The 26,732-nt window shown below is 41.7% G+C and overlaps 1 protein-coding gene and 1 long non-coding RNA gene across 4 annotated transcripts in view; both read left to right on the forward strand.

The window, feature by feature from the left end:
* NECTIN3 (nectin cell adhesion molecule 3) overlaps positions 1 to 26,732 on the forward strand; it is a 118,361-nt gene that overhangs the window by 78,585 nt on the left and 13,044 nt on the right. For 2 of the 3 annotated variants that reach the window (XM_051779998.1, XM_051780000.1), the window contains one exon: positions 7,524 to 7,696. The exons of the other annotated variant lie outside the window; for it this stretch is intronic. In XM_051779998.1, coding sequence (XP_051635958.1) covers positions 7,524 to 7,562 — 39 coding nt within the window. In that variant the 3' untranslated portion in view covers positions 7,563 to 7,696. Of the gene's footprint in view, positions 1 to 7,523; positions 7,697 to 26,732 lie in introns of those variants that run through there. 3 annotated transcript variants of the gene reach the window in all.
* On the forward strand, positions 8,963 to 26,487 carry LOC127467747 (uncharacterized). Its single transcript, XR_007903273.1, has 3 exons — positions 8,963 to 9,137; positions 9,226 to 9,306; positions 18,041 to 26,487. It is a non-coding gene; the product is annotated as an uncharacterized LOC127467747 (long non-coding RNA).

Consider the following 26,732-nt stretch of genomic DNA (forward strand, 5'->3'; position numbering starts at 1 on the left):
TTGCACTGACTGATCTCTGTTGTGAAGTTATATCAAGAACAAATTGCAGTGTAGGAGAACTTGCCAAAAATGCTGATCGTGGAGCTCATACATGTAGTAGCAAAGTTCCCATGTGGTTGCAAAGTCAAATAGATCTGGACACTTAATGAAACTACTCGGGGAACTGTTGCTCAGGCAGAATTTTCCTGTGAAACCTTAAAATTAGTATTTTGGGAGAAAGGTAAGCTTTTCAGTTAGTGTAAATAATGATATGGAAATCATAACAGGTAATTCCAAAGTCCAGGAATGTGTTAAAAGGGATGACTCATTGTGTCTGGCTTCTTAAAAATGATTGTGTTAATACTCAGTGTGTATTGACATAATCTCCAGGAAGTTTTCCAGCGGTGTTTTATCTCTAGCATTTTGGGATCAATAACACAAAATTACAAATGATTAAGCTTTTTCTCTGATGGCTACTGCTGACTGGCTCAAAAAGGATTCCAGTCAACTAATTTTATTCAGAAGCCATTGTCTCTAATTGTAAGATGCTGATTGGTTATAATAATACGCTGCCAACAATTGATGAGTCATGCCAATATTCAGATCGAGAGGTTTGAACAACAAACCTAAATATAGCAGATGCAAACAAACTGGAGAGTCTGAAGTCTATTATCAAGGGCATTGCTAACACAGCTGCTGGAGTACATGAGGGAATATAATAAAAATTGTTTGCAATACTAAAATGTCAGTAAAAACCTGTTGTTGCCTCTTACAGGGATTGACTTGAAAAATAACTCAGAAACTTCTAATTCAAGCATGCTTTTAGCTGTGCAATGCACACTGATGCCAGGGTACTTATTGCACATGAAGTTTAATTTTTTCTGCTGATGATCAGGTTGGATTCTTCAAAATTTGTCGTTGTGTTCCCCTTTCCATTTCATTTCCATTTCCCCTTTCACCCTTTCCATTTCATTTCCCTTTCCCCTTCCCATTTAATTTTTTCCATTAGTAGAATAGGGCCTGAAGACTTCGTCATGAGACTTTTCAGTCTCAGAGCATGTAACATGAAATCTGGTGTAGAGCCATGAGCAGTTTGTATGAGGATTCATTGGCTTTGTCTTTGTTTAGATGTTCAAAAGAGGGACTGCAACGGGACAACAGCTCTCTAGAGGAGCAGAGGACATGGCCCAGGCATACAGATGTCTTAGTCAGCTCTTGTAGGTCACAGTGAGATCATGGAGGGTGCTGATGGATCAGTCACACACCACCTGATAGCCTCTAGTAACAGATGAAGAAAGAAGTGCCAGCTGCAAAAAGTCAAGCAAGAAGCGTGGAAGAAACAAAATCAAAATGTAACTTGGTTAAGAGAGGAGGAACAGGTGAGCAGCTGGGCCATCTGGTAAATATGGAGGGGAGGGAGAGTCTGCAAGGACTGTAACTGGTGATAAAGGCATACTTGTGGGTGCAAGAGGCTGGAACATGGACATGCACAGCTTCCTCCAACAAAACTACCTGGCCAAACATTAGGGGGTTCTATATATGTAAAAATGTTGCATCTATTCACTTTGCTTTATCTACTGATATTTAAGTGAAGGGGGTTTGTGGATCTAGGTGATGCCTTTGATGCCAGTGCAGGAGAGAAAATATTAAAAAATTTTGCAAAATACAATAATATTCCTGTTTAGAGTTTATATCTGAAACTGTTCTGGAAAGTAAAAACATGGCTAAAGAGTAGCCTCACACTTCTGCTTATATGGCTGCAAGAGAAATACGTGGCTGTGGTAAAAAATTTGCTGTGAGCATGTGTTAGGTTATCTAGCATGTGCCCAGGGTTTGTGCAACTTGTCTCAGAGGGCTCAAAGAAGCCTCTCTGCCTTAAGAAAATAAGCTAAAATAAGTGTTTGACAGAGCAGCTATTGTTTTAGAACAAAGGGTTGCATCCCTCTCAGCTTCATTTAGAGAATGGGACTTGCCTGAATTTGAGCCTCCATTTTTGCTACTGGAGAGGGGTGTTTCCACACCTTTCTTCCCTCAGCTATAGCAGCTGAAGAATTTGGGCAGGATCCCAGAGGAATCAGAGGGCTGACATGAGCTGTGTCCAGAAAAAGTGTGTCTCTGTGCCTTGACCACTGCACAGGAGCCTGACTCAGTTCTGTGAATGCAAGAGGATATGGAGTACCAGCCTCTGGCTGGTGCTCAGAGGTTGCTGCTCCTGAAAGGCGGAGCTGATTCTGTGAAGAACTTGTGACCCCAATATAGACTATGACTGATGTATTGAAAAAAATGCTGTATTATACTGTAAGCAGCAGATGAAGCACGTCCCTTGGCACTAAAGCAATGGGAGGTTTCCTTGCTCAGCCCACTGGTTACATGCCAAGTGGGTCGATGGTTTAGTGTAGCTATTTCATGGCATGTTGATCAAACAACCGAGTTATATGAGGGGGATGAGAAATGATGACAGCTTTTACAAACTTGGTTTAGATCATGCAGGAATTACTTTGGATGTTGTATGAAGTTAAAGGTTTGAAGGACTTGTGGGTGGAAAGTGTGATCGTTTCAGCACCATAGCTAAACTGAAGGGAGAGGAAACATGCTCATTGCATATCCACATGCCTCAGTAGGTCAGAAATACATTTGTTTGATGTAGATGATATTTAGCTTTGTGGATGGAAGAAAAATGAGTAACGAAATATTTTCTTTGAATGTTACTTTGAACACACATATTGCCTTATATAAAAGAAAAAAAGGAAGATGTTAAGGCAATAAGACAAACATTGATCATAGTTTTCTTTCTTGGATAACTCTTAAGCAGCTGTCTTATTCATTGCTTCATTTCCACTAGAGGCCAATGAATTGGAATTACAGTACTTTTATAGCTTCATCTGCCTGAGCCCACTTTGGAAATCTTAGCTCATTAGCAGGAAGCCACTCCAAAGTGCTCCACCTTGTTTGTCCCTGGCTCAGCACAACTAGTATGCAGAGAAACCACAGATTTTTTCTCTCAGATAAACTGAAAAAGAGGACTGCTGTTGAGTTTTGTGCACATGGGTCATGCAGAGCAGACTCAGGTCCTCATGGCATGTGGTGGATTGCAACTTGGTTGCAAACAGACCCGGAGGGTGAGTTTTGTGAGTGTGTGGGAGGATCTACAAGGCTCCACTAGAAACATAACTGTTTCATTGTGTTTCTGTTGTTTGCTTTTTCCAGCTGGGCTCTTTACACTAATATCTCTTTTTTAGTGTTGCAAAATGTACGCTTCCCTCATTATTTTCCTCTTCTACCTCTGTGAATCAGCAATGACTTGTACAGAGATGAAAGGGGAAACAATGTGGCAAGTACCGAAAGGCTCTTAAAGTTGAAGAAGGTGTGGATGCTCGAATGTGACTAATTCTGCTTTTTGTCCTCTTTCAGCAGTGGATGTTTTCAGCCTGGTGCTGAATCTGAGTCTGAAGCACAGGAAATAAACACAGCGTAGGCACGATGCCATACCAGCCAGGGAAGTTTTTGGCTTAAATGCACCCTTTAAGGATTCTCAGGTTTAGATTATAGGTGGTTCTGATTGCTGTTGGAAATTTCAAGACATGTTCTCAGCTTCTGGATCAAGAGCTCATTTTACTGCATATATGCCAAGCATGTGGGCAGCCAGGTGTTCTCAAACCCACTGGAAACAGTAGTTTATTCAGAAGACTATGGGAATAGTATATGAGCTTTCAGGGAGGATCAGCCAGTTAGTTGTGTTGAAAAGCTTTCCATCTGCTCCCTGCCGTTCTTTGGAGGAAAGTAAAATATACCAAATATCTCAGGGGTGATGAATGAATGCTGGTACAGCACGCTGGCTACTCCAGCCACCTGGTGCCATTACCCCAGTGTGACACTTGCACATCTTCTGGACACAAGTGTTCACTGCAAGAAACAAGGATTCTCTCCTGCACCCATGTGTGTTTATAGGCTCAAATCACAGATCATGTGATTTTGCAGACAAGGACCTGGGAGTCCAGATGGACAGCAAGGTGATGGCCAGCCAGCAGTGCACCCTCATGGCAAAGGCAGCCATCAGCATCCTGGACTGCATTAGGAGGAGAGCTGCTAGCAGGCTGAGGGAAGTTATCCTTCCCCACTGCTCAGCTGGCAAGGCTGCATCTGGAGAGATGTCCAAGGCTTGGCTTTCCAGTAGAAGAGAGACAGGGACATACTGGAGACAGTCCAGCAAAGGGTCACAGGGATGACTAAGGGGACAGAGCATGGAGATAACTAAAGGGACAGAGCATTTTTCACATAAGAAAAGGCTGTGAGACAGCTTTGACTCATCAGCCAGGAGAAGAGAAAGCATGTGGAGATCTTATCACTGTGTATAAATATCTGATGGGAGTGTCAAGAAGACAGAGCCAAACTATTCTCAGTAGTACCTAGTGGCAGGACAAGAGGCAGTGGGCACTACGGAAACACAGAAAATTCCATCCAATTCCATAAGAAAACACTTTTTTACTATATGGGTGATTGAGCACTGGCACAGATGATCCAGAGAGGTTTTGGAGTCATCATTCTTGGAGGTATTCAAAGCCTGACTGGACACAGTCCTTTGCAACCCACTCCCACTGACCCTGCTTGAGCAGGGGTTGAACTGGAGGGTCTCAAGAGTCTCCTTCCCCCCTCAACAATTCTTTAAAAGCAGAGTTGGATTGGTCTGACATGGAAGCTTGAATAAGGACAGCTTCATTCAAGTATAGATTGGATTAAAGTGAATAGGCTTAGCTCAAAATGGAGCGACTGTTCTGGTTTTGTAAATATATGTAACTGTAGAGGATCTCCTTACAGCCTTCAGTCTTCTCTACAAGCTGCACTCTGTGTGGTGCCTGGCATAATGAGGATGTAGCACTGCAGGCCCTGCTGAGCATAGAAGGGTACGTTCTTCAATGGCTTTCTTCTTTCCTTCAAGGTCTCAAAAGATAGCTGTAGGCAATTACTTGCTTTCACAAATTGGACTTTTCTGGATGGCACCAAGTGTTCCACTGTGCAGGCTCTTCAATATGTATTAAGGGGCTGTTTTGCCTGAAAATGTGGCCTTTTTTCTCTGCCATAAGGTGGTAACATCTGCTTCTCTAAACTACATTATACTTGGGAGGGAAAAAGAGCCTATTTTATTTGGTTTATGCTGTCAGGACTTGACTGACTTTTTCACAGCCTTGTAGATTAAGATCCACTATATTTAGTCTCTGTGGAAGCCAGTTAGTCTAGGCAAATGAGAAGAAGATCTGCAAATACTTTACAGGCTTCAGATATTGTCCATGAAACACTGTGTTCAGGAGATGAAAGTGGACCAGCAGCTTCCCCTCCCAGTCCTAGTTGGGGATGGATATTGAGGGGATGCTTGAAAAGTCACATAGGCCTGTTCTGTGCTCTGCTAAAGCTGGAGTTTGTTTTCACCTGGTGTATTTCAGGAGAACTGATGACAATTTTGGCTGAAATTTGGTGGCAAACTTTGGTAAAGTGAGGCCACAAACACAACCAAGTGACAACTTACGTAGATGAAACCTTTGTCATAATGAGCACAAATGATACATACATCAATAAACTTTCAAGATCTTGAATCCAGCAGAAAAGAAAAAGCATAATTGGCTGACTAACAAGTGTGATAGGTGCCCAACCAGTAATAGCATAGAACTGACTGACTGGTACTGCACCTTCTGTTCAGGAGATGCACAGTTTCCCCCTTTCCAGCTGCTAAAGACATGCTCTCCACCCCTCTCAATTTTATCTACACTTATAGAAGCAAAAGCAAACCAGAGACTGTCTGGAGCAAATTGAAGAACCTGGTGCATTCATATCTATTTATAGCTGGATCTGGGGTGGTGGGGTTCTGGGGTGTTTCCCTAAATCATTTTTTAATTACCTCCTAGGCATTTTCTTTGCCTGTGAAGGGATGTAACTGGCCACATGGGACTGGAAGTAACACAGACAAGTGCCCACTATGTTTCAATGGCTTCAAGAGCCCACAAAGCTCTAGGACACTGAGACTTGAGTTATGATGCTTTGGGAAGAGTGGGATATCTCGGTCATTATAGCCCTATAACCTGCCTACTTTGTAAGGCCTCAGGATGAATTGTGTTAGGCTTTGTCTGATTTTGCCTTAGCCATCCTAGGGCTTTAGTTTTGTTTGTTTATCAATGACAGTTTTTTTGTTAGTTTTGTTTTTTCCTCATGACAAGGAAGCTGTTGCCTAATTTGTTTTGCTCTTGCTTAATTTCATATAAGCATTAGGAATTACCTTAATTTTATATAGGCAATTATAAGAAGCAGTTATTCAAATGAAACATTTATTGCTGTAGCATAAAGTCATGTGGGATAATGTAGGTGTGGTATGACAGTAGAGGCCATAAAAAAGTCAGAGGATGTGATGCAGAGGAGTAGAGACATGAGATGGTAATGAAAGGGGCAAAGAATAATACTGGAAACTTAAGATTATTGACAGCTCAGTTAAAGAACTGTAGAGCTGGACAAAACCAGTTTTAGTGGTAACAAAGAGAAAGAGGAGAGCTGTTCAATTTATGGAGAGAATTTCTTACCTATAGCAAATTTGGATGCAATAGCAATTTCCACATCAGAGAATAAACATTTAAGTGTACAATTATCCTAGAAAATTTATTAAATTACTCAAATGTGAGCCCTGGAGGGAGAAGGAAAAAACCATTGATGACATGCTCTTCAGCAAAGGAGAGGAAGAAACCCTATCGTGGACATGATGCTCCTTCTAGCAAAGGACTGGGGATGCTAACAAATTATTTCAAACTCAAACCCCTGTCCTTCTCCCCAGGCTGACTTTGGGGCTAACTTACTGTCACACTTGATAGCCAGAGGGGCAGAACAAGGGAGAGCTTGTCAGAGGACACTTTTGTATAGCAATCTTTGACTCTATTGCTGAGCTGTACATGGTGTTGTTTAGATAACTGGGACTCCGAAGGTTGATATCATTGTAACTGCACTGTAATAACACTTTAGTGTATTTTAGTTAGGCTGTTAGGATTTTAATTAGTCTAACATAGAATTCTTGGCTTCCCAAATGAGGTGTTTCCCCTTTTGCCCATAATAAGGCTTTGAGTGTAATAACTTGTCACATGGGTACTACGAGGATTGAAGAATGATGAGTGTGTTCACAGAGAACAAAGGACTGTACTGATGCAGTGAAAGAAATCACGGAGAGAAGTAGACAAAGCCAGAATGATCTTCATCCCGATGACTAATGATAGAATACTTGTGCTGTATTACTTATGTTATTTTAGCAATCTCCTGAGCAACCCAGTGGGAGGCGTTCCTGGTGATGTATGAAAGAAGCCAAAAAAAATAACAGCTGTCTGAAAGAATTTTTCTGCCTTAGGTAAAGCAGGGATATGGTGAAGGGAAAAAAATGTTCAGTTGAGATAGTTTGCATAATTCATGCCAATTTCTGCTCTTAGTTTAGTTCACAGTTGATTGGCTTCATCCCATTTGCAGGGAGGGGAAGCACTAGATGTTCCTAGTATATTCTTTCTAAGTTTTTTTTTTTCCAGATGGGTAATTTCAGCCATGTGATGGAACTGGGAGGTTGACATGAAGTTGGCATCAGCTACAACCAGCCACAAATTTCCTCAAAGCCAACTGACTGATTAGGAACAACAATGCAATAAGGCAGTAAGTAAGGAGATGTGAAGGACACAGCACTGTCCATACTGATTCTGACCTCCTTGAGAAGTACTCCAACTCCAGAGCATGCATCTTTCACATGAAAGCACTATTGTAAATAGCTTCCAGTAGCCATGATATTTTAGGATGATTTAGGTCATACACATCTGTCTTTACCTGCTGCTGGCACCTGAAATTACCGAGTAAACAATTATGTTAAATAATTTAGAGCTACATATTGTGACTATTCCTAAGTAGCAATCAAAACCTAATGTGTTTATATGGATTTAATACAATGTCTTAGGCTTCTCAGAGAAGCTACTTCTACACTTTAATGCTTTAGCAGCTTACACTGAGACACTTAATGGAAACTGAGGGTTGGTACTTAAGGCCATGGGGAGTGAAATGTTCCTTGTTTACCTTGCAAATATTTGGAAACTAATTATTCCTTATATTCTCAATATCTCATTTTGAATTTGGGGGATATTTTATCCATAGGGTAGAAACCTTAAAAAACAACCCCCAAACCGCCATAACACACCTCCCTCCCCCCTCCTCCCAACCCCAAAAAAACCAAACCAGAACAAAAAAAACCCCACAAACAAAAAAAACCAACAAACCCCAAACAAGGCAAATATAAACAGCTGAAGACTGTGGACAACATATTTGGGGTAAGTGGAAAGGGTAAATTTGGTGCTGACCTGAGAGGCTCATGCTCGGGGTATCAGTGGTCACTTCTTGAGCAGAACACTGGTCAGGGCCTGCAGTACCCGAGTGCTGCCCTTGGACACACACCATGTGCAGCTGGGACTGACCTGGAGGGCACCCTCGGTGCCTTCTCTTCAGGACCTGTGGCAGGCTGAGCCCGGGGCAGGAGGTGCTCCAGGCAGTGTCCCTGGGCCTGTCCCACGGTGATGTGTGCAGCCAAGAGCCCTTAGCAGGGCAAGGATGGGATGGAGGAGGAGGGGCTGGTGCAGCAGCTCCAAGTCCTCAGCTGGGTGTGTCTCTTTGGGGAGCTGGTGGGTGCAGGGCTGAGAGACCCTCCTGGCTGCAGTGCAGCCCCTAAGCCTGGGGGAAGGGCAGGGAGACCCCAGGAGCATGGCTTCTCTCAGGATGAGGGATGGGGGCATCCTGGTGTGCTGAATCTCCAAAAGGGAGCAACTCTGGATCAAATATATCATTTGCATTGCTGACACTTACAGAATTCACAGTGGTTAGTATAAAAACCTGGCAAAGACCCTTGTGATGTGACAGAGCTCTGCATTATGTAGCACCAGGCACCCTGTTTGCTGGAGAGACCTGAGCTCCACTGTCACAATGGAGACAACACTTCAGGCTCCATTCTTGGAGTGAGAGGGCTGCTAGGATATAAATTTTTTCTCTTTGCCTACAAAGCAGGCAGGAGGAAATTGGTCTGATCTAGCAGCAGGAGCTGGTACTTTCTCAAGCTGAACAGCTCAGTGTGTGTGGAAGGGGGTCAGACAGACCTGTTTCACTGACTGGTAACAAAAAAAGAAAATGCTGATTTCCTTTTACACTCCATGACATGGGAGTTGTATTTTTCATCTGTTTTTTTCCCCTAATGCAAAGATGGACTCCCAGGTTGAAGCTGTGAGATAAGTGCATGCTGCTCTTCTCCTGTGAAATGAGTTGCTGACCTCAAAGTCTGGGGTGAGGAGATCCACAGTGTGCCCTTCTCATGAATTTTCTTTAATCTAGAAAAGAACATTTGCCTTCCAGTGATGCACCTGTTTTTCTTTCCAAAGTTGACAGTGACGCTGATCAAATGTATTATTTGGTGCTACAGTAGTGCAGTTTAAGAGAACGTGGAGCTTATTAATGATTATTAATCCCTTGACATCCACAGGTGCAGGTGGGTGGTAATTTGGTCTCCTCCAGTGCATGAATTATTCACAGATTTTTTAGAATTTGTAGGTAGACATTAAATTATTCTTCTGTTCCCAGATGAGATGAATGATGGAAACAAACATAAAAAACAAGAAACAAAAAACTATGCCTCTGCTCCAAAGTGAAAAGTCAATACATATTCTCATAATGATTCCGGGGGTTATATGGTAGAACTTTGGGTCATGGTAATCTGTCTAGTGAATTTGAGCAAAGGCAAGGAGTGGAGAAACACTTATGAAAAATATAAAGGAAAATTTAACAGGAATTAATGAACTCAGTGCTACTTGGAAGCTGGTCTGACATAGATATATATTCCTCCCGCAGACAGTTTCTTGGAGAGAGAGTCTATTTTAGAGGGAGATGGTTAGGCATAAAGTATAGCATTAAGTCTTCAGCCTTGGAGGTATGATTGATTTATTTGGAAATGATGAGTGATTATGTCCTAATGATGTTTTGAAAGACATGAAGTGCATTCCACTACGCGAGTGACCCTTGGCTTTAAATTCCAAGAGATGACAGTTCCTGGGCACATCAGTGAAGGGACAGAGGGAAACTGGCACACTGTGCCACTGTAATCAGTGTGAAACTGTGTCATCTGTTTGATTTCAGTAGCCAATTCTCCAAGAAACCTGAGAAAGCTGTAACTAGGGGGTTGGTGGTTGGGAATAGATTAACAGAAATACTTTCATCGTTCTTTATAGAAGTAGTTTTGATATTTTTTATACCTCCTGGTCTTTTGCTGAGGAGCTGGATCTGTTTTGCTTTGTGTCCATTTTTTGTGATTCATTCTTTCTGGTCTGTGATACCTGGGTAGTTTGGTTATCCACAGTTCAATTGCTGTGCCTCCTGCTAATACTGTGTTGTGGTGGTGTAAGAGAATCCACTTAGCTTAACAGCTCTGTGGCTGCTTCTCTCTCCCACCTCATTTTCTGAAGGTGAAGATGCCAAATAAGCAATGGTCATGATTCTTGGAGACCTCTGGGGATGTGTTTGATCAGAAACATCCTTGAAGACATGGATTTTCCTTTCATAATAGTTGCTGAACACAGTATAAAAAAATCAGATGTACATCTTATAATTCCACCCCAACAGTGTGACAATCAGTGGCAAAAAATTTGGGAAGTCTTTACTGTTGGAAGTTATCTCTCTCCAACACAAAGAGATAGCATTAATGAATCATCTTGCTGTAATACTGAGAGTCCTTTTAAAGTGTGAGGCTAAGAGCTTTTAAATTTAATTTATACCACAGGATCTGATTTCCAGCTACACTGATCTGTTGTGTCTTCGCTTGCACTAATTGTAACAAAGATGTAATAGTCAATAGTGTAACTGGAAGTATTATCTATAAAGATGTTTGCTGTTAGCTCATATCTCAAATTACTCTGCAACATAAGTGCTATATACAGATCTGAACATCACACTTTCAGAAAGAGAAAGATCAGTCAGAGAGATTCGTGTAATAGTAGCCTTCACATACCTAAAAGGATATTGCCATATAAAGGAATTTTACTTTTTTCCTTCATGTCCTTGGTGCACAGCATATACTGCAACACAGGAGGTTCAGGACTTTGGTAAAGCTTGCTAATGATAAAGGCAGCAAAGCCTCAGTGAAAGTGGCATACAGTGGCATAGCTGTGGAGTCCACATTAATGAAAGTTAAAAACAAGCCAGGAAGGAGTCTGTCTGGAATAGATATAATTAATAGGTGTTGTTATCTCTGCCTTACTGACTTCAGTCCCTTCTTATAACACAAAATGATATTTCTTTCTTATATGTAATATATTTTTCTCTTAAAACATTGTTAGTGGATTGTGTGTATTCAATTATAGTAATTTGTCAGTAAATTTCCCTTCCATTTTCTGTTATTAATAGTATTGTGCAGCTCTAATGTGTGAAGGCCATAATGCATATTGGGAGTTTTAGCAGGCTATAAAAGCCTGTAGGAAGTCCTCGTGCTAACAAGCCTACAGCCTGAATAATGACCAGGTGAAAAGTACGAGATGGAGTACAGTAATTTTTACAGAAAACCATGTTTTCCTTAAAAAGCTATGACCTGAAAGAAGTCTTTTGATTCCAAGTATCAATTTGCTCTTTGAGGAATGTCAGTAAGGCTGGAGATGGCAATTTTTGCAGGATTTCTTTCTGTTTAAGGATCTTAGCAAATTTAAGCTCGGAAATTATCTGTTGAGAGAGATGAGAGAAAGAAGAACAATGCAACACAGCCATATGGGCTTTGTTCTTACACATGGTTTGACTCTGTGGGGGACATCATTCTCCAGCCTGTCAAAGCTCACCATACAGCGAAAAGTTCTGATGTAATGGATTTTCTTTTTATGAGCAGTCAATTTGTCTGGAGCCCAGGCCTTTAAACTTGGCTGACAGGAAAATTCTCTACGGAGAATTGACTGGCAGACAAACAACACTGGAATTCTAAGTATTTCTTATATCTCTGAAGAATTTGGGTTTCCTTTATAATACCTTAATTATAAAAGCTATGCTTTTAGGATTGCTCTTAATTGAATACACTTGTTTATTTTCTTCCTGCCATGTGAGTTTCCCAACTCCAGCCAACTCTGTCTAGCCAGAGGTGTTCCCTGCAGACTGAAAATCATTTAGATGGTTTATTTTATTTTATGCCTAACTCTTTGTATTCCAATCACTTGATTGACCTGAATCTGTCCAATGGATATATCAAATGTAGTTGGATTCAGTGGTCTTTATGGGTCCCTTCCAACCTGAGATATTCTATGATTCCACTGTTTATATAGAAAGGTCAATAACAAGGATGACACTTAAAAACTGAGCTCCCAGCTACTACCATTAAAAGTTCTTTCGCTGCTTGAGATTACAGCTCAGAAAGATGTAGGTGAAAATTAAGGCAACTTTTAGCAGGAACTATTTGTCTAATTTGCAAGTCCTTACAGCGCTGCTGAAACAGCACTTACAGGAGGGTAAAGAAATGCTGCCTGCACTAGAGACAAACTATGCAGCTAGAATCAAATGCTCATGATGTCTTCTCCTGGCACAACTTCCTCTGTGCTGGCACAAATGTCTGATGAACAAATGTCTCTGATCCCAGGGGGGAAATTTCTATCCCATCTGGTGCAGCTCCACATCCTTTACTGTCAAACAGGGGAGTAAAGGTTGCTTAGCATGAATGACTTCGCTCATGGAGCTTTCTTGTTACTCAGTTTGTTTGTCATGCTGCATCTTCAGCAGCCTCTGAAACGTTTTTACAAAGTCCTCTGTGGAGGAAGGAAAAAGTGTGGCTTTGAACAAATGTCTTAAGATGGAGAGTCATGTCTGTTTTTTCTTTTGATCCCACTGCCTGGCCAGTTTAGAGGTTGTATGCAGTTCTGATGGATGCACTGCTTTATCTCCATCTTAGCAGGGGAAATAAAATAGTAGCTTTGTCTACTCATCAATACATTGCTGATAAAAGAAGTAGTTGTCTTTCATGATTGGGCATGCATACTGAAGCCCTGTCTGAAAGCCTTTTGTTCCTGCTTTAAACATGGTGAAGGGAACAGACAATGGAAAAAATAAAGTAGGTTTGATTGCAGCAGAGTTGTTTGTTTTTATTGCTTTGATTTTTTACACAAATTGCCTAAAATGGAAATGAAGACTGTTGTTTTCTAGTGGGGTTGGTAAACATTCAATAAGTTTTTTGAAGTTTCAGATTTTATGTAGTGAATGCACACAGGAGCCTTGGAAGCGGTCATTCTTGTGTGATATATATTCTCTCCAATTCCACAATGAAAAATTGTAATAAAAGAACACAAAGATCTGTAATTCAGTGCTGCTTCAGAGGCTTTTCCTTTTGCTCTGAACAGAGTACTAATTGCAGAGATTTGACAGCTCTTGGGTATTCGTCACATGTACTTGCCCTTACTTTAGATGTTTAATTTAGTTGCAAAATAATTCTTCTTGAATTTGTAATTGTAATAATTGCCATTAATAACCTGGCAAGGTAGTTGGCCTTTGGCATTACATCAGGGGAAAAATGATAGTAAGATAGCTCTTGTCTGAAGATTTAGAGAGCTAGAGAACATCAGGAGGTCGGGGGCGGATGGAGGGGTGTTGAGGGAAGAGAATACCAGAAACAAGGCATCATGACAGGCATCTTGAGGTTTGCAATTGGGATTTATGCAACAGGCTTATGCAATTTGGCTGTACTTCTTTGTAGAGGAAGAAGACAAGGTGTCAAATGCAAAAGAAATAACAGGGAGGATGAGGAAGGTGAAGGCAGGAGAGCGTGAAATGACAGGCAGTTGGGAATTTTTTGGAAGTAGAACAAAGCCCTGTGCTGAGAGCTGTATCAGTGGTGGCTCATGCAACAGCAAAGCAAAAAGTATTTTTCCACAGGTAGGCTGCCCATTTCGGTAGATGAATAACTCATCCACACTGAGGTAGGATGATCCTACAGTGGAAGGGGTGGGCTTCTCCAAGCAGTACGTGTAACAGCAGCTGTCTCCCTTTCCTGATGGTCTGCTCCTGGTGCAGTGGCCTGGTGGAAGGCAGAGAAAGCAGTGGTGACCTTGCTCTGAGGGTGCAGGAGGAGCAGGGCTGCCTGAGTGTGGGGGGAGTCCTGAGCTGGGGACAGCAGTGGGCTCTATCAGGAGCCCCAAGGTGATACCCAGGGAGCCTGGCTGGGACAGCAGGGCACCAGGGGCTTGGCCAAGCCAAAAGAGTGTCCTTGGGCCTGAAGACAGAGGCAGGCTGGAGGGAGCGGGGAGCCAGGGTAGGGAGAAAAGGCAGGTGGTCATAGAAATTAATGCTTGTCATTGCCACTCAGACCTGGCAGGATTGCCCCTCCCTTGTGTCAGGAAGAATTAAAAGGTGGTCAGTCTTTTAGTGGTAAATGTGACCAACAGCTACCTAGTATGCTGTCTTCCGTTTTTCTGAGGATAGCTCTTCCTCTGCTTTTCCACTGATGGTGACTAACATCCAGGTGATTTCAAGAAGCCAACTCCAGGACATAGTTAAAAATAAAAAAGTACAAGGGGAGGTGTGTGCCAAAGACTGATGCTGCTGTGCCAGACTGATGCTGCTATGCCAGACAGCTGCTGCTGCAGGTGTGGCTGGGTGTGAGGGTAGCTGAGCCAGAGAGACTGAAGCTGTAGGTCAGGGGGTCTCTGGAGCTCTCAGGAGCTGCATGCTCATCCTTATGTCCCTGCCAGTCTACAGCCTTCTCGGGCATGGGCTGACTGTCACAACCTTTGAATCAGTAGGAACTGTTTTGGGACTGGCTTGGGACACGTGTGTTGTGAACTTGTTTTAAACAAGGATGACAACTGATCCCCATTCCTGCCCTTCTTGCTTGCCTTGTGTGATGGTTATCGCAGTAGACCAAATATAGAGAGGAGAGACATAAGGATCTATAAGTTAAGTCCTATTTGCAGTTAAGCCCTTCCATGCCCTCACCAGTGCTGTGAGTGCTGTGGCCACCAGAGGCTGGAGAGGCTGCCTGGCACTTTGTCAGCACCTGGCAGCAGGATACCCTCACACCCCTGGCTCTGGCCTCTAAAATGATGTCCAGACTGATGCAGCCAGTGGTTAATCAGGACACAGAGAGCCCTGGTCTAGTCAGTGCCCTGCCCAAAGCAATTTCCTTCACTTTGTTAGAAAGGAGAAGCACCTTTCTTCACTTCCCAGTGGAACTGGAAAAGTACAGTATGTAATTTTTCTACTGCCTGCGAGCAGAATTTGAATTCTTCTCTATTCTTTAAAATAAGAGTTTGCATCTCCTTCATTGAAGTTAAAATGTTCCTCAATGAGGAAAAAGTTTCAACTCTGCCTATCCCAAGCTGTCAAAGCATGCAAGAGCAGCAAACAGATTGTGGGTACCATTAGAAAGCATTAGCGTCTAATTACTTCAAAATGGACCACAAGGGAAAATGAAAGTTATCTATTCTTGGTGTTGCTGTTGTTTCATTTGTAAGCACATCAGTCTTTGGCACTCCTTTTGGCTGTGAAGGAGTATGATTGACTAATAAATGTGTGTTCCTTTGTAGTCAGTTGCAGAATGTTGGAATATTTTTGTAGCAAAATCTTACTGGAGAATCTCAGAAACGTTTTTTTCCCTTAGCGACACAAGTGGAATAAAAATATATTTCTATACTCCTCATTTTCAATACCTGGGCTGCTAAAGCAGCTGTGTATCTTTTTTTCACTTGCAGCACAGTCATTTGAATATGTGACCTCCAATTTCTGTACAGAAGTTGTAGCTTAAAGGGCAAGACCAGACTATGTACAGAGCGAGCAGAAATGATTCACTGGCTTTTAAATCCAAACTGATGGCCTTCATATGGCTGTTGAGTCTGTGAACAATGGAAAGTCAATGGGTTTGGTTTGAAAAAGGATACAATACCTTGATAAAACACAACAATGTGTCACCCTGTGATGTTCTGGAACACAATAAGTGTTTAATATGATTTTCTTCCACCTGAACAAACACTGTCAATTTGCTCTTGGACACTTATAATTTGCTCCTACATAATTTCTCTTTCCTTGCTTCTACCCCACTCTTTATATGTCAGGCATTGCTTGATGAAAAGAGGTGCTTATTGAAAAAAAAAAGTCTGATCAGGAATGTAAACCCTTAGAAAATAAGACTCAGTGCTGTGGAAGAAAGTTTGCAGCAGCTCAGGGCAATGGCCTGTGTAATTGCCAGGTCAATCAAGCCATGAAGCAGAGGGCAAAGGCTTTGATTTCTACTCCTCCCATTTGCAAGTACACGCTGGGCTGTCATTGCCTTCAGCTCCTACCCTTAAAATCTCTCAAACTGCCTTTCTGCTGGTGATTCATACTTGGAAATAAACTTGCAATAAGAGCATTAGTATATATTTTGAAATCACATTCATTAAGCTATTTTTCAGAAAAAGAAACAAAATTTTCTCTGCTGGACATCTGACAAGAGACAACTTGTGTGACTTTGTAGGCTTTGATAATTAGTTATTAGAAGAGGTACATTTTGTTTTCTTTTCATTGGGTTTTTCCCCACTGAGACAGTCAATGTTATCAGTTGATTTCTCTAGGTTATCAGACACATGTTGAGATAAAGGGCAGGTTTTGAAGCAAATCTACATATAAAATGTGCTGCAAGTGTCTGATCTTTGACAGTCAAACAAACTTAGCTTACGGAATCTATCTTCACCTGTAAACTGATTCCTTTCATTTTGTTTGTTTCTTTTTTTTTTTTTAATTGTGAAAGGAAAACATGATAAGTTGGTCAGTGATCCAAAACTAGCTCAACTCAGCAGAAAAAGACAGTAATTACTGCTTGACTCCTGTGATCTATTTTAGCCCCAGCTGAGTTTTTAAAGAGTGATGTGAAAAACCTTTAACATAGTTGTGTTTTATTATACTAAATCACCTTCTGAGCAATCTCACAGAGTGGACAAAGACTCAGTGACCAGTGACGTAAACCTACTCGTCACATTGATGACAGCTTGTTGCCCCAGACTTGGGAAGGGTTAGAGTTACAAATCTGTTTGATTCACTTTCTGAAAAGAAATTAAAGAGTTTGGCAGTCAGCCTAGGACCCTACTAAACAATCTGAGAGAAAAAAAGTTACTTTCTTTCGCTGCTTTCTCAAGGGATGAGGTAGTGTCAGTGCAGTTCAAATGAACTTTGGAAGCAGTAGGTGTCTATTGTTTGGACCAGAGTCACTGGACTAAGGCAGGTAGCCTGCAACAGGGCTGCCTCAGGGATATGATTTTACCCATTAAACAAATTCACACAGAGAAAGGTTAAGGTTGGAAAGTTCCTCTGGAGACCACTTAGTCCCCTCCCCTACTCAGGCAGGGTCAGCTAGAGAAGGTTGTTCAGGACTGGAACTCCAAGAAGGGAGACTCCACAACTCCTCTGGGCAACATGTTCCAGTGTTTGACTCCCTGTAAAGCAATTTTATTTTTTCTGTTCGAGTGTAATCTCCTATATTCCATTTTGCATTCACTGCCTCCTGCTGACAAATACTGACAAAGTTCTTCCATACTCGGACACATCTGCTGATGCTAATTTTCCTTTTTAGGTCCTAACTTTTAATTTTCTTTTTCTACTTACACTGCTAGCCATTTATTTGATTACTGGGTTTGCCGATACCACTTGTTTTTTTGGGCTGCAGTCTCGTAACTTCAAAATTCCTTTGTTTTGCTGGGAATTTGTTGTCCTGTGAGGTGAAGGCCATAGGGTAACAGAAACTGTAAAACATACTTTTTCCATGTACAAGCAGCAGAACATGAAGGTCTGGAGGCTGCAAATAAGTAGCATGTAAAAAACAGCTGTCTTGGTTATACTTATCAAAGCTGCTTCTTTGCCAACGTGTTGCTCCTTGCCCCATTTTTTTCCTTTAGAATGTGTCTCTCAGTCCCTCCTATGGTTTACTCTTTGGTTATGACCATCCAGTGTTTTTCTTCAGACTAGAGAAGATTTTTATTCTCACTAACACTGTGGGGTGCACCTTTAAAATTTTCTATGTAACTGTGTATATTTTCAGAAGACTTCTAACAGTGCATAGATCATCTTGAAGACTGAAAATTCGAGAAAACGTACCCTCATGTGAAAAAAAAAAGGGTAAGTTTAAAAAAAGCACCCAGAAAAATAATATTTTTGCTCTTGAGTGCTTTTGGAAAATAGTTGTCATTTCTTGGAAGGGGTTAAAAAAAAAATCAACATTTTTTTGATTTTTTAAATTTCATCAGAGCGTTTCCTCCATGTGAAAAATTTTCTAGAGAAGCAGGAACAGATTCAACCCCTATTCTAGGATTTACCTCAGATTTCATGAATATAAAAATATATATTGATTTTTCTAAAAGCAATTCCCATAGCAGAAGCCAGAAGGATTGCTGTCTTGACTTTGCATCCTTTAAAATTCTAATTATAAATTTGATCTGCCACTCCATTTGAATTTTAAAAAAGTATTAACCCCTTAGCTTGGAACTACATTTGTGTTTTCTAAAAATGTTGTTTCCTTTTGCAGAAAAACAGCAATATCTTTTTTTTTTTTTTTTGGTGGTTTAACTAATATTTCCCCATCTGTGCTTTGCTTCTGCGCTCTCTTTGTGGGAAAACTGAAGTCACAACCAGAATGCCTGGCAACAGAAGCAATGGACTTGATATTTATATTAGAACTGTAACACATGGACATCTGTTCTCTCTACCCTTTAAAAGATATTGCTTCCAAGGACTAATATTTGGTTTTTTCAACTGTGGGCTGCTGATGATAGGTAAGGTTGATGGGAGCCTTTAAAGAGACTCCACTGTAGCCCATGGGGTGGTCCCTGCCCTGCAGATGCCCCGGGGCAGATGGATGGATGGACAGACAGAGGTGTATTTTTCCAGCCTGGGGGCTGAGGCAGTGCTGGGTTGGCCTCCTTGAAGTGCTGAGGCAGAGCTGAGTGACTCTGAGCCCTCTTTCAAGATTTGCTGCTGATTTGCTGAGAGATCACTTCCTTCTGCCTCCGTTTTCTTACATATAAAATAAGAATATTGAAACCAGTCTCATTTGATCAAATATTTTGAGCTCTACCGAAGGAAATGTGCTGGTCTTAGAGGTCTTCATCAGTAAGACATTCACCTATAAAAGAGAGAAGACCAAAGAAATTTCAGTACTGCAGAACAGCAGCAACAGGGAGGATGCATTCAGCAAGAGATTAGTATTCACCCTTAATATGTGTGTCTAATAATTGTTTTTCTCCTGATTTAGAGTGAGATTTTTGTGGCAGTCAGCTTTCTGTTCAAAAGCAGTTTTGAATGAACAGGTGGGCTGGCATGTCTGCACTTTGCCTTTTCCTTTGGGAGCTTGATACCTGTTATCCCAAAATGTCTGGACGCTGTATTGGCAGTCTCACAGGAACTCCGTCTTCCTGAGGGTGGGTTCAGCCCCTAAACACACATATTCATACAGCGGTTGAATTACAGAGTGTTGAAGATATGGATGCTGCACTGTTTATTATCTTCCTTCTGGAAGGTATGTCTAAGGCTTGAACCCTGAACTGCGATAATTAAAATGCCTCACCGGGGATGCCAAGATGAGATGGAAATGCCTATTCCCGGCTACAACAGGTGTAGCCTGCCCTTAGAGCAAATGCAGCAGAGATAAGCCTGTTCTCTTGCTAAAGAGGTGTTGGATAGTCTGCATACCTACTCCTGCATTATTACTTGGAGGTAACAGGCTTAATTACCCAGATGCAAAGCAAAAGCACCCTGTGCACAAACCTTTTCAGGAGGCACAGGAGCCAGGCTGCAGCCAAACAGGGTACTCCCTTTCTGCCCTGCCTCAGGCTGCAGATTGGTTTTGGCTTTGGGAAGTTTCTTTGTAGCATTTCTGCTTAGGTAAGAACATTTTTAAGTGGTAGGCTGAGGGCTAAACCGTAGCACGGGGAAGATGGAAAGAATGTGTCCCCCTATTTTCTTCCCACAATTATTTTATTTCATTTTCAAACACCATCTAAGACAACATTAGGGATTGTGATGCCCAAATATTTATCTAGCAGGGGTTAGCTTGTACTGCCTATATTTCTTCTCTCCTGGCTACAGCACTGTACATTTCCACCACCTCTACAATACTTCTTGCTTAGAAATAAGAAACTGTCAGTCTTGAATGAGCTCTATGTTAATGCACCGAGTATGGGGATGAAGGAAGGCAAAATTATTTCTATGCAGTGAGAGGTGGGAAAGTTACACTGTTCTTGTATTGAGAGGCTTGCTTGCAGTGCTCAGGCAACAGTACAAACAACAGTAGGAAAGAAAAATGCTGCATGAAAAGTGAGACAGGGCATTTCACAAAGGCTATGATTCAATGATAACCTCGACCTGAAATGTTTGGGAACTGACTCATGGATCTATAACTCTTAAATCACTGAACAAACCAACACCAAATAAAAGAGTTAGAGGTGCAGACTTCTCTGTGAGAAGTTTGTAAAATCCTTGATGTAAAATCCTTTTCACCTTGGAAAATCTTTCCTCCCCTGTACACACCTATGCCAGCTGGTAATTGCCTGAGCTGGAGGTGTGCCATAGCCCAGCACCTTACAGCCCTTCATCTGGTTCAGAGGTTATTGATCCCGGAGTGTCCTAGAAATTAGAGCAGACAATGCAACAAAGCACTGGGGTAACAAAACTGTCCTTTCTTTGGTGAATAATACTTGTGGCATTTCAACTGCATTGTATGGGTTAAAATCATCAACATGGAAACAGCACTTTATTTCAGCACCAGCAAAACTAACTTACTTGTCTTAATTCGTTGGGGGTTTTAAAGACAAAGGTACAATCCTTCTAATTAGGGGAAAAATATTTTTTGTTAAGTTAACAACCAATCTGAGAAATCAATTATTTGTGTAGCCCTATTTCATATCATCGTTGCAGTTGGTGCCAAGCTGTTTTAGTTCAATGTCATTAGCACGAATTGTAATCTTAGCCATATTAGTTTGGAGTTTGCTGATCTTTAAACCTCTTTTGTAATTGGCAAAATTCTGAGGAAAAAGCCTGTGACAGAAGCTTGCAATAAATATAATTGGTTGCAGACAGCTAAACAAATCTCTGCTTAAAACAGGTAAAGCTTGTGGTAGTAAATAAATGTGAAATGGTGAGTGGGAACTGTGGACTGGCTAGTTCAGCAGCTGAATAGTTTAATGAAGCAGTTGATTTAGAACTCTGTCCACAAGGCTTGGGCTAAAACTTTTGTAGTAAATCTGAATCATGCATTGATGGCCTTGGTGAAATTAGGTTTTTTGCTTTGTAGGATTACATATCTGATGAACAAAAAAAAAATTGAATTGTTATGGTTTGCTTGGCAAACATTTGGCTATAAATGCCATATGACATCTGATTTTTGGCTTTGGACAAAAACTCCAAAACAAAAATACCTTACTTAGATAGTGCAAGGTGTTATGAGAAAATGGATAAGTTCACAACTGGTCTGCTTGCTGGCATACCCCAATATAGTTGTTGATGGGAGGTTGTTGGTGAGTTTCTAGCAATGGATGTTTTCTGATTCAGCATTGCTGAATGTTTCTGCCATTTTGCCAATGATTTGAAACCTGAGGCAATACATACCTTGCAAATCACTGAGCAACAAACGTTAAATATGAGGTTTCTGAGGCACTAATCAAGACTGTCTACTTGTATGACTGTTTTGGTGATGTGCCTCTTGATTTAGCCAACAGTAGGGTAATAAGTGCATGTGGGAACTGAGGGCAAGGACCTGCTTAACAGCTGATACTCTGCCTTGGAAAGCAGTAGGCTAGAATAAGATAAGAGGTAGCTTGAGAAGTCCTGTCTTTAGCTGGAGCTCTGAGGGAATGCCTGGGGCAACTAGAGGCCAGTAGGATTTTGAAAAAGAGAAACACTTGGTTTACAAATAATGTGCCTGCTTTGCAGTAAGAATTCCTTATGTATCTTGCTTGTGAAATTCAAGAACGCTTGTGAAATTCAAGAACTCTGCTCTCTTCATCTCCAATGCTGCTGCAAAAGCCTAAGCTGAAAGAAAATTTGTATATTTCTGCAAGTACCAGACTTTGTAGGAGGCCCAGAGATAAAAGCAAAGATGATGCATCTTCATTCAAAAAGGTGTGATAAGTTTGGGGATTTTTCATTGCTGTCTTCCTTTCCTTCCCTTCCAGTGATTAGAGACAAACATTTCATGGAATAGGCTGATGACTGGTGGTTGGAAGGAGATCAAGCAAATCTAAGACTCTTTCTTTTGCGAAGCAGATTTCTAGCCACTAGAACACCTCCTTGAAATTGCAGCTGCACACCTTTTTATCTCTTTATTTCAGCAGCTGGTGTAGTTAGGTTATTTTAGTGAATCACTTGCTAATTTTCTACAGTATAATTGCTTGATAGAAAATATTTTTAGAGAGATATGACCTCTCAGAAGCCTCTGAGTGCAGCTTAGGACCAGTCTGTTCCTGTGACACATGAAATACATCTTAATCCATTAAGGTCAGATGAACTGAACACTTGCTCACAGGGGCAGGGTCTTCAACCAAAAGAATTTATACCGATTAAATGCTTTTTCAGAACTCTTTGCATGAATTTCTAACCTTTAAATAAGTCACCCCTTGGGAGATCACTGATGACAGAGCCACTTGTCTCAAAATTCAGCCGCTTGATCTTTATTGAACTTGATGAGCAAACATTTAAATGATAATTGAGACACTAATTAAATGCGGTACCTGTTCTGTGATTGAGAATTGAAAGGAAAGACTAAATTATTTAATGACAATTTGGGGTATTACAGGTCCAGATCTTTAGCAGACTTGGAAGAAAGAAGGGTTTGTTCAGATGTTTGAACTGTCTGCTGCCGCTGCCTAGTGCTCAGAACATCACAGTTGATCCCCTGGCATTACAAAAGCATCAACTAGGAGCCCAGTCACCACAGTTTGCTACTGAGTGCCAGGACATTATATTTGCTCTGGTGAGCAAAATCGAACCTTGGTTTTGTTTTGCCCTTTCTTGTCATTTTTATTGGGCAATCTTGACACTATTATCTGTGTGTGCATTTGTAAGTTCACATACCTTTTTAAAACATGAACTGGCTCCTGACTGCAATTGAATTGTTTAATTTTGTATTTCAAATTATTCTGTATTTCCTTAATATCAATTACTAATAAATTAGTTGCTTCTTCTTACATTTCCCTGCCCTTTATCGCTGTTCATGTACATCCCATTCCTGCTCTTTTTCACTATAGAAATACTTATGGCATCTGTTAAGGTGTGAGGTTATTAGACCTAATCAAAATGTCTCAGGTTCTTTAGTAAGTCACATATTACTGTATTCACAAATGACTTTAGGTGACTATTCCTCCCAGTGCAGTCGCGTATCACTGCTACTCTGCCTGTCCAGGAAGAAGAAAAGTGAAACTCGTGCTTGGCACTTCCATAGGGATCTCTGAGGTAGGTAGAAATTTCATCATTGCCAGTGATTTGTGCCCTGTGCAGAACAGATTTGTTCAACAGGCCTGACAATACTTATGAGCTTGGTACAGCGCCAGTTTTGCTTCCTCCTTTCCTATCCTTTCCGTACCGACAGTGTGCAGCAGACCAATTTCCTTCGCTGGGGGGAGTCAGGAACTGCTATGGGAACAGATGCTAGGGAAGCAGATGGGGCAAGAGTTGGTTTGGAGCAATGACAACTCCGTAACCTTTCAGCGTCAGCCTGAGATTGCAACTTTCCCTGTATTCCCTGGCAGAAGGCAAGTCCAGGCACAGGAGAAAGCACAGGCTTAGCCCCGCGCTCAAGCAGTGGTAGGTGGCAGCTGGGCTTATTGAGCACAGCGTGCTGGCCCTGAAAAGGCAAATCCTGCTGGAGCAGGGCTTTTCCTGTGTTAGAAAGGAAGTACTTGGGGCTTTTTGAAGAGTTTGGCCTCGCGGGGCCTACCAACCCAGCAGCAATATGAACTCTTGTTTTACATGTGCTGAAGCAGAGGCTCTTTGTGAACTGATCACAAGTTGCTTCTCTGGTAAGGGACATTGACTCCCACGCTGTTCTGTAAAACTGAGTGACAAGTGTGTGTCCCCAGCCACCCAGAAGGCCCAGGGCAGAGCAAGGTGTGACACAAAGATGCACAGCCTCCCAGCCAAGCAGCTGCTGACAGGCAGCTCCCCATGTGGAGCACAGCTGGGCTCTCCTCCATTTCCACAGGGGCAAAGTCAGGAGTTTTGTTCCTCTTTGTCTTTTGTTAAGGGGCAAGGGGATGTTTGGTGTTTGTGTTTGCACATTTTGGAGGGAAAAAAAAACCAAACAACAACAACATGGTTCTCCACCGTGATTTATTTGGCTGTTTCATACTATAGTGGAGAACTTCAAAATTCTGAGGACATAAGTCTTCAGTAGCTGAATTAAATTTGCTCTTTCAGCTAGGTAAAATCCCGTTTAAATGTTCTCAATTGTAAATCAGGATTTAAAACATGTAATGAGGCTGCAGGGAGTTCCTTCTTTCGAAGTATGTATCCCAGACACCCCAGGTGGTTTCTTCAGGATGCGTTACAAAATATTAACTATGGCAAACTATGAGGCTAAGGCCAAACAAGTTCTTTTTGGGTCACGCATTAATTCTTTCTGGTGATTGATAAACATGAAGATTGTTAAGATTAAGAGGTACCCTTCCTTTTATTTAAAAATGTACTTCAAACCTGACCACCTGACCATCAAAATAATTTATATTTTTTCAACCTTGAAATATGTTTTAATTAATGGAATTTCCTCTTCTGAAGCTGAATGACTGTTAACACAGAATCTGACTCAAAAGCTGCCTTCCTATGCATAATTTATTTATCAGGGAACCAATGATAACATATTAGCACATACCTGAAGATACTTGGTCCCATTGTGATGAGAGGCCTTAAGAGCAATGGCATGGATGTGATGGGACTGGAAATAAAATTAATGTAATTGTACATTTAGTGCATTTGTTCACAGAGCTCCCAAAAATTTTCTTTATTAAGTGACTGTCACTTAAGAAGCAATAGAAGAGCAAAAATAAATGACTTTGTGCAGCACATCTTGGTTTGCTATATTACTCTTCAATGTAAGATTTTACCTTGTGTCTCAGGACCACATGAATCACAGCGAAGGGAAGCTGACAGCTTCCTAATACTCTTTTTGCATGAGCCTGTCTATCCCTTTTCCATCCATTCATCCAAAACCCAAAATTAAACTAAACAAAAACCCAACGCGGTACTTGGCTGAAATGCTTTTTTGTATATGTATATAGACCTAAATCAGAGACTCTTCATAAAGTACTGTGTGTTGGGTAACTTGGAATAAAAATACTGTTCAGCTGATGGCTCATGCTGGTGGTACCTGTCATGTGTGTCAAACGGCAGGTTTTTCATGGTGCTAAATGGAAGGTGAATGCCAAGTGGGCCTGTGTGTGTTACCAGCTGTCAGGCTGAACTTGAGAAGCACTATTAAGGTATCTCCCTGCAGGAAGCTGTTCTGTCAGCTGGATCACAGTGTGGAGATGCTGTGATTTTCTGTGGTGGACAAAGGCCAGGCTCCTCTGAGGAGATGTGGTCAAGCAGAGCTTTGCAGTCTGCTGCAGTGGTCGAGGTTCCTAATGTGACACTTGTCACCAGCCAACTGCACATTCTCCAAGATGGGAGAGTGGTTCTGAGAGTTAGAGCAATATTAGCAAAATATAAAAATATATGTCATTGTCACACATTGGGCACTGTGGATTTACAGCTTCAGAAAAAAATCAGTATCTATTGCTTGAGAAGGCTGATATCAGCTGATAAAGCTGATTTGTGTCATTATGAGAAGTCCGGTCTCATCCAAAAAAATTATAGAGGAGCAGGGATGGGTCAGCAGTTGGCAGTTTGGAGAAGAATGTCACAACCTATGAATATGTTTTCTTACATCATGAGTGCTAGGAGACAAAGATGAAAACCAGCTGATAGGATACAGGCAACCACTACAGAGGAAATACTGGATGTCAGAAGAGGGGCGGGAAGCAATGCCAAGGTCCAGAACACCTTTAGATGCTGGAACCACCTGAAACCTCCTGAAATCACTCACCACGGCTCAAACCGCTTTTAATAAACAGGTAACTAAAATTCAAGCACTTCCTTTATAAAGCCTTTTGGTTTCAGGAAAGTGAATCACTGTCTGACAGTTCGGTGGGAGGTTATTCATCCAGGATTGCTTCACTCCTTCGTGGAGATGCTTGGTGAGCAGCTCTGCACGCTGGCAGGCTGCTTCAGCCAGGCATGTACTCCTACAAGTGCCACCTGCTCTGTTATAATCCTTGCCTCGCTGAAGTCGCCAGCATCTTTCTGCTTGATCTGCAGGGTAACACCCTCGTGTTGAACTTGGCTGCTCTTTTAGGAGAGTAACAGTTTGAGGAGCTGTTTGGCTCAGTAGCACTTGGCAACCTCAGGAAGCAAATGCATTCAGCTGGGCAGTGGGCACACGTACGTGCAAGGGGGGCTGCTGTGTGCCCCATCCTGCAGTGTTAGTTCACAGCATGCCTGTGCCTCGGAGGCACTCGCTGTGCAGCTGACACAGCCCTCAGGCATCAGGCAGCTGGGGAAATTGCCACAGAAGCTTTAGCAAGAAAACACATAATAGCCAAAGTCGAAGGGTGAATTGAGGTACAGTGGGGGAGGCAGCTATTATGTTCTAGCTCTCTTTAAAAACCATTCTGAGACGTGTAAGGTATTGTGTAGTGTTTGTTGCTGGA

The sequence above is a fragment of the Manacus candei genome, unplaced genomic scaffold (genome assembly GCF_025592945.1).
Source record: "Manacus candei isolate 608988 ecotype Guabito, Panama unplaced genomic scaffold, ASM2559294v1 h1tg000014l, whole genome shotgun sequence".
Lineage (NCBI taxonomy): Eukaryota > Metazoa > Chordata > Aves > Passeriformes > Pipridae > Manacus > Manacus candei.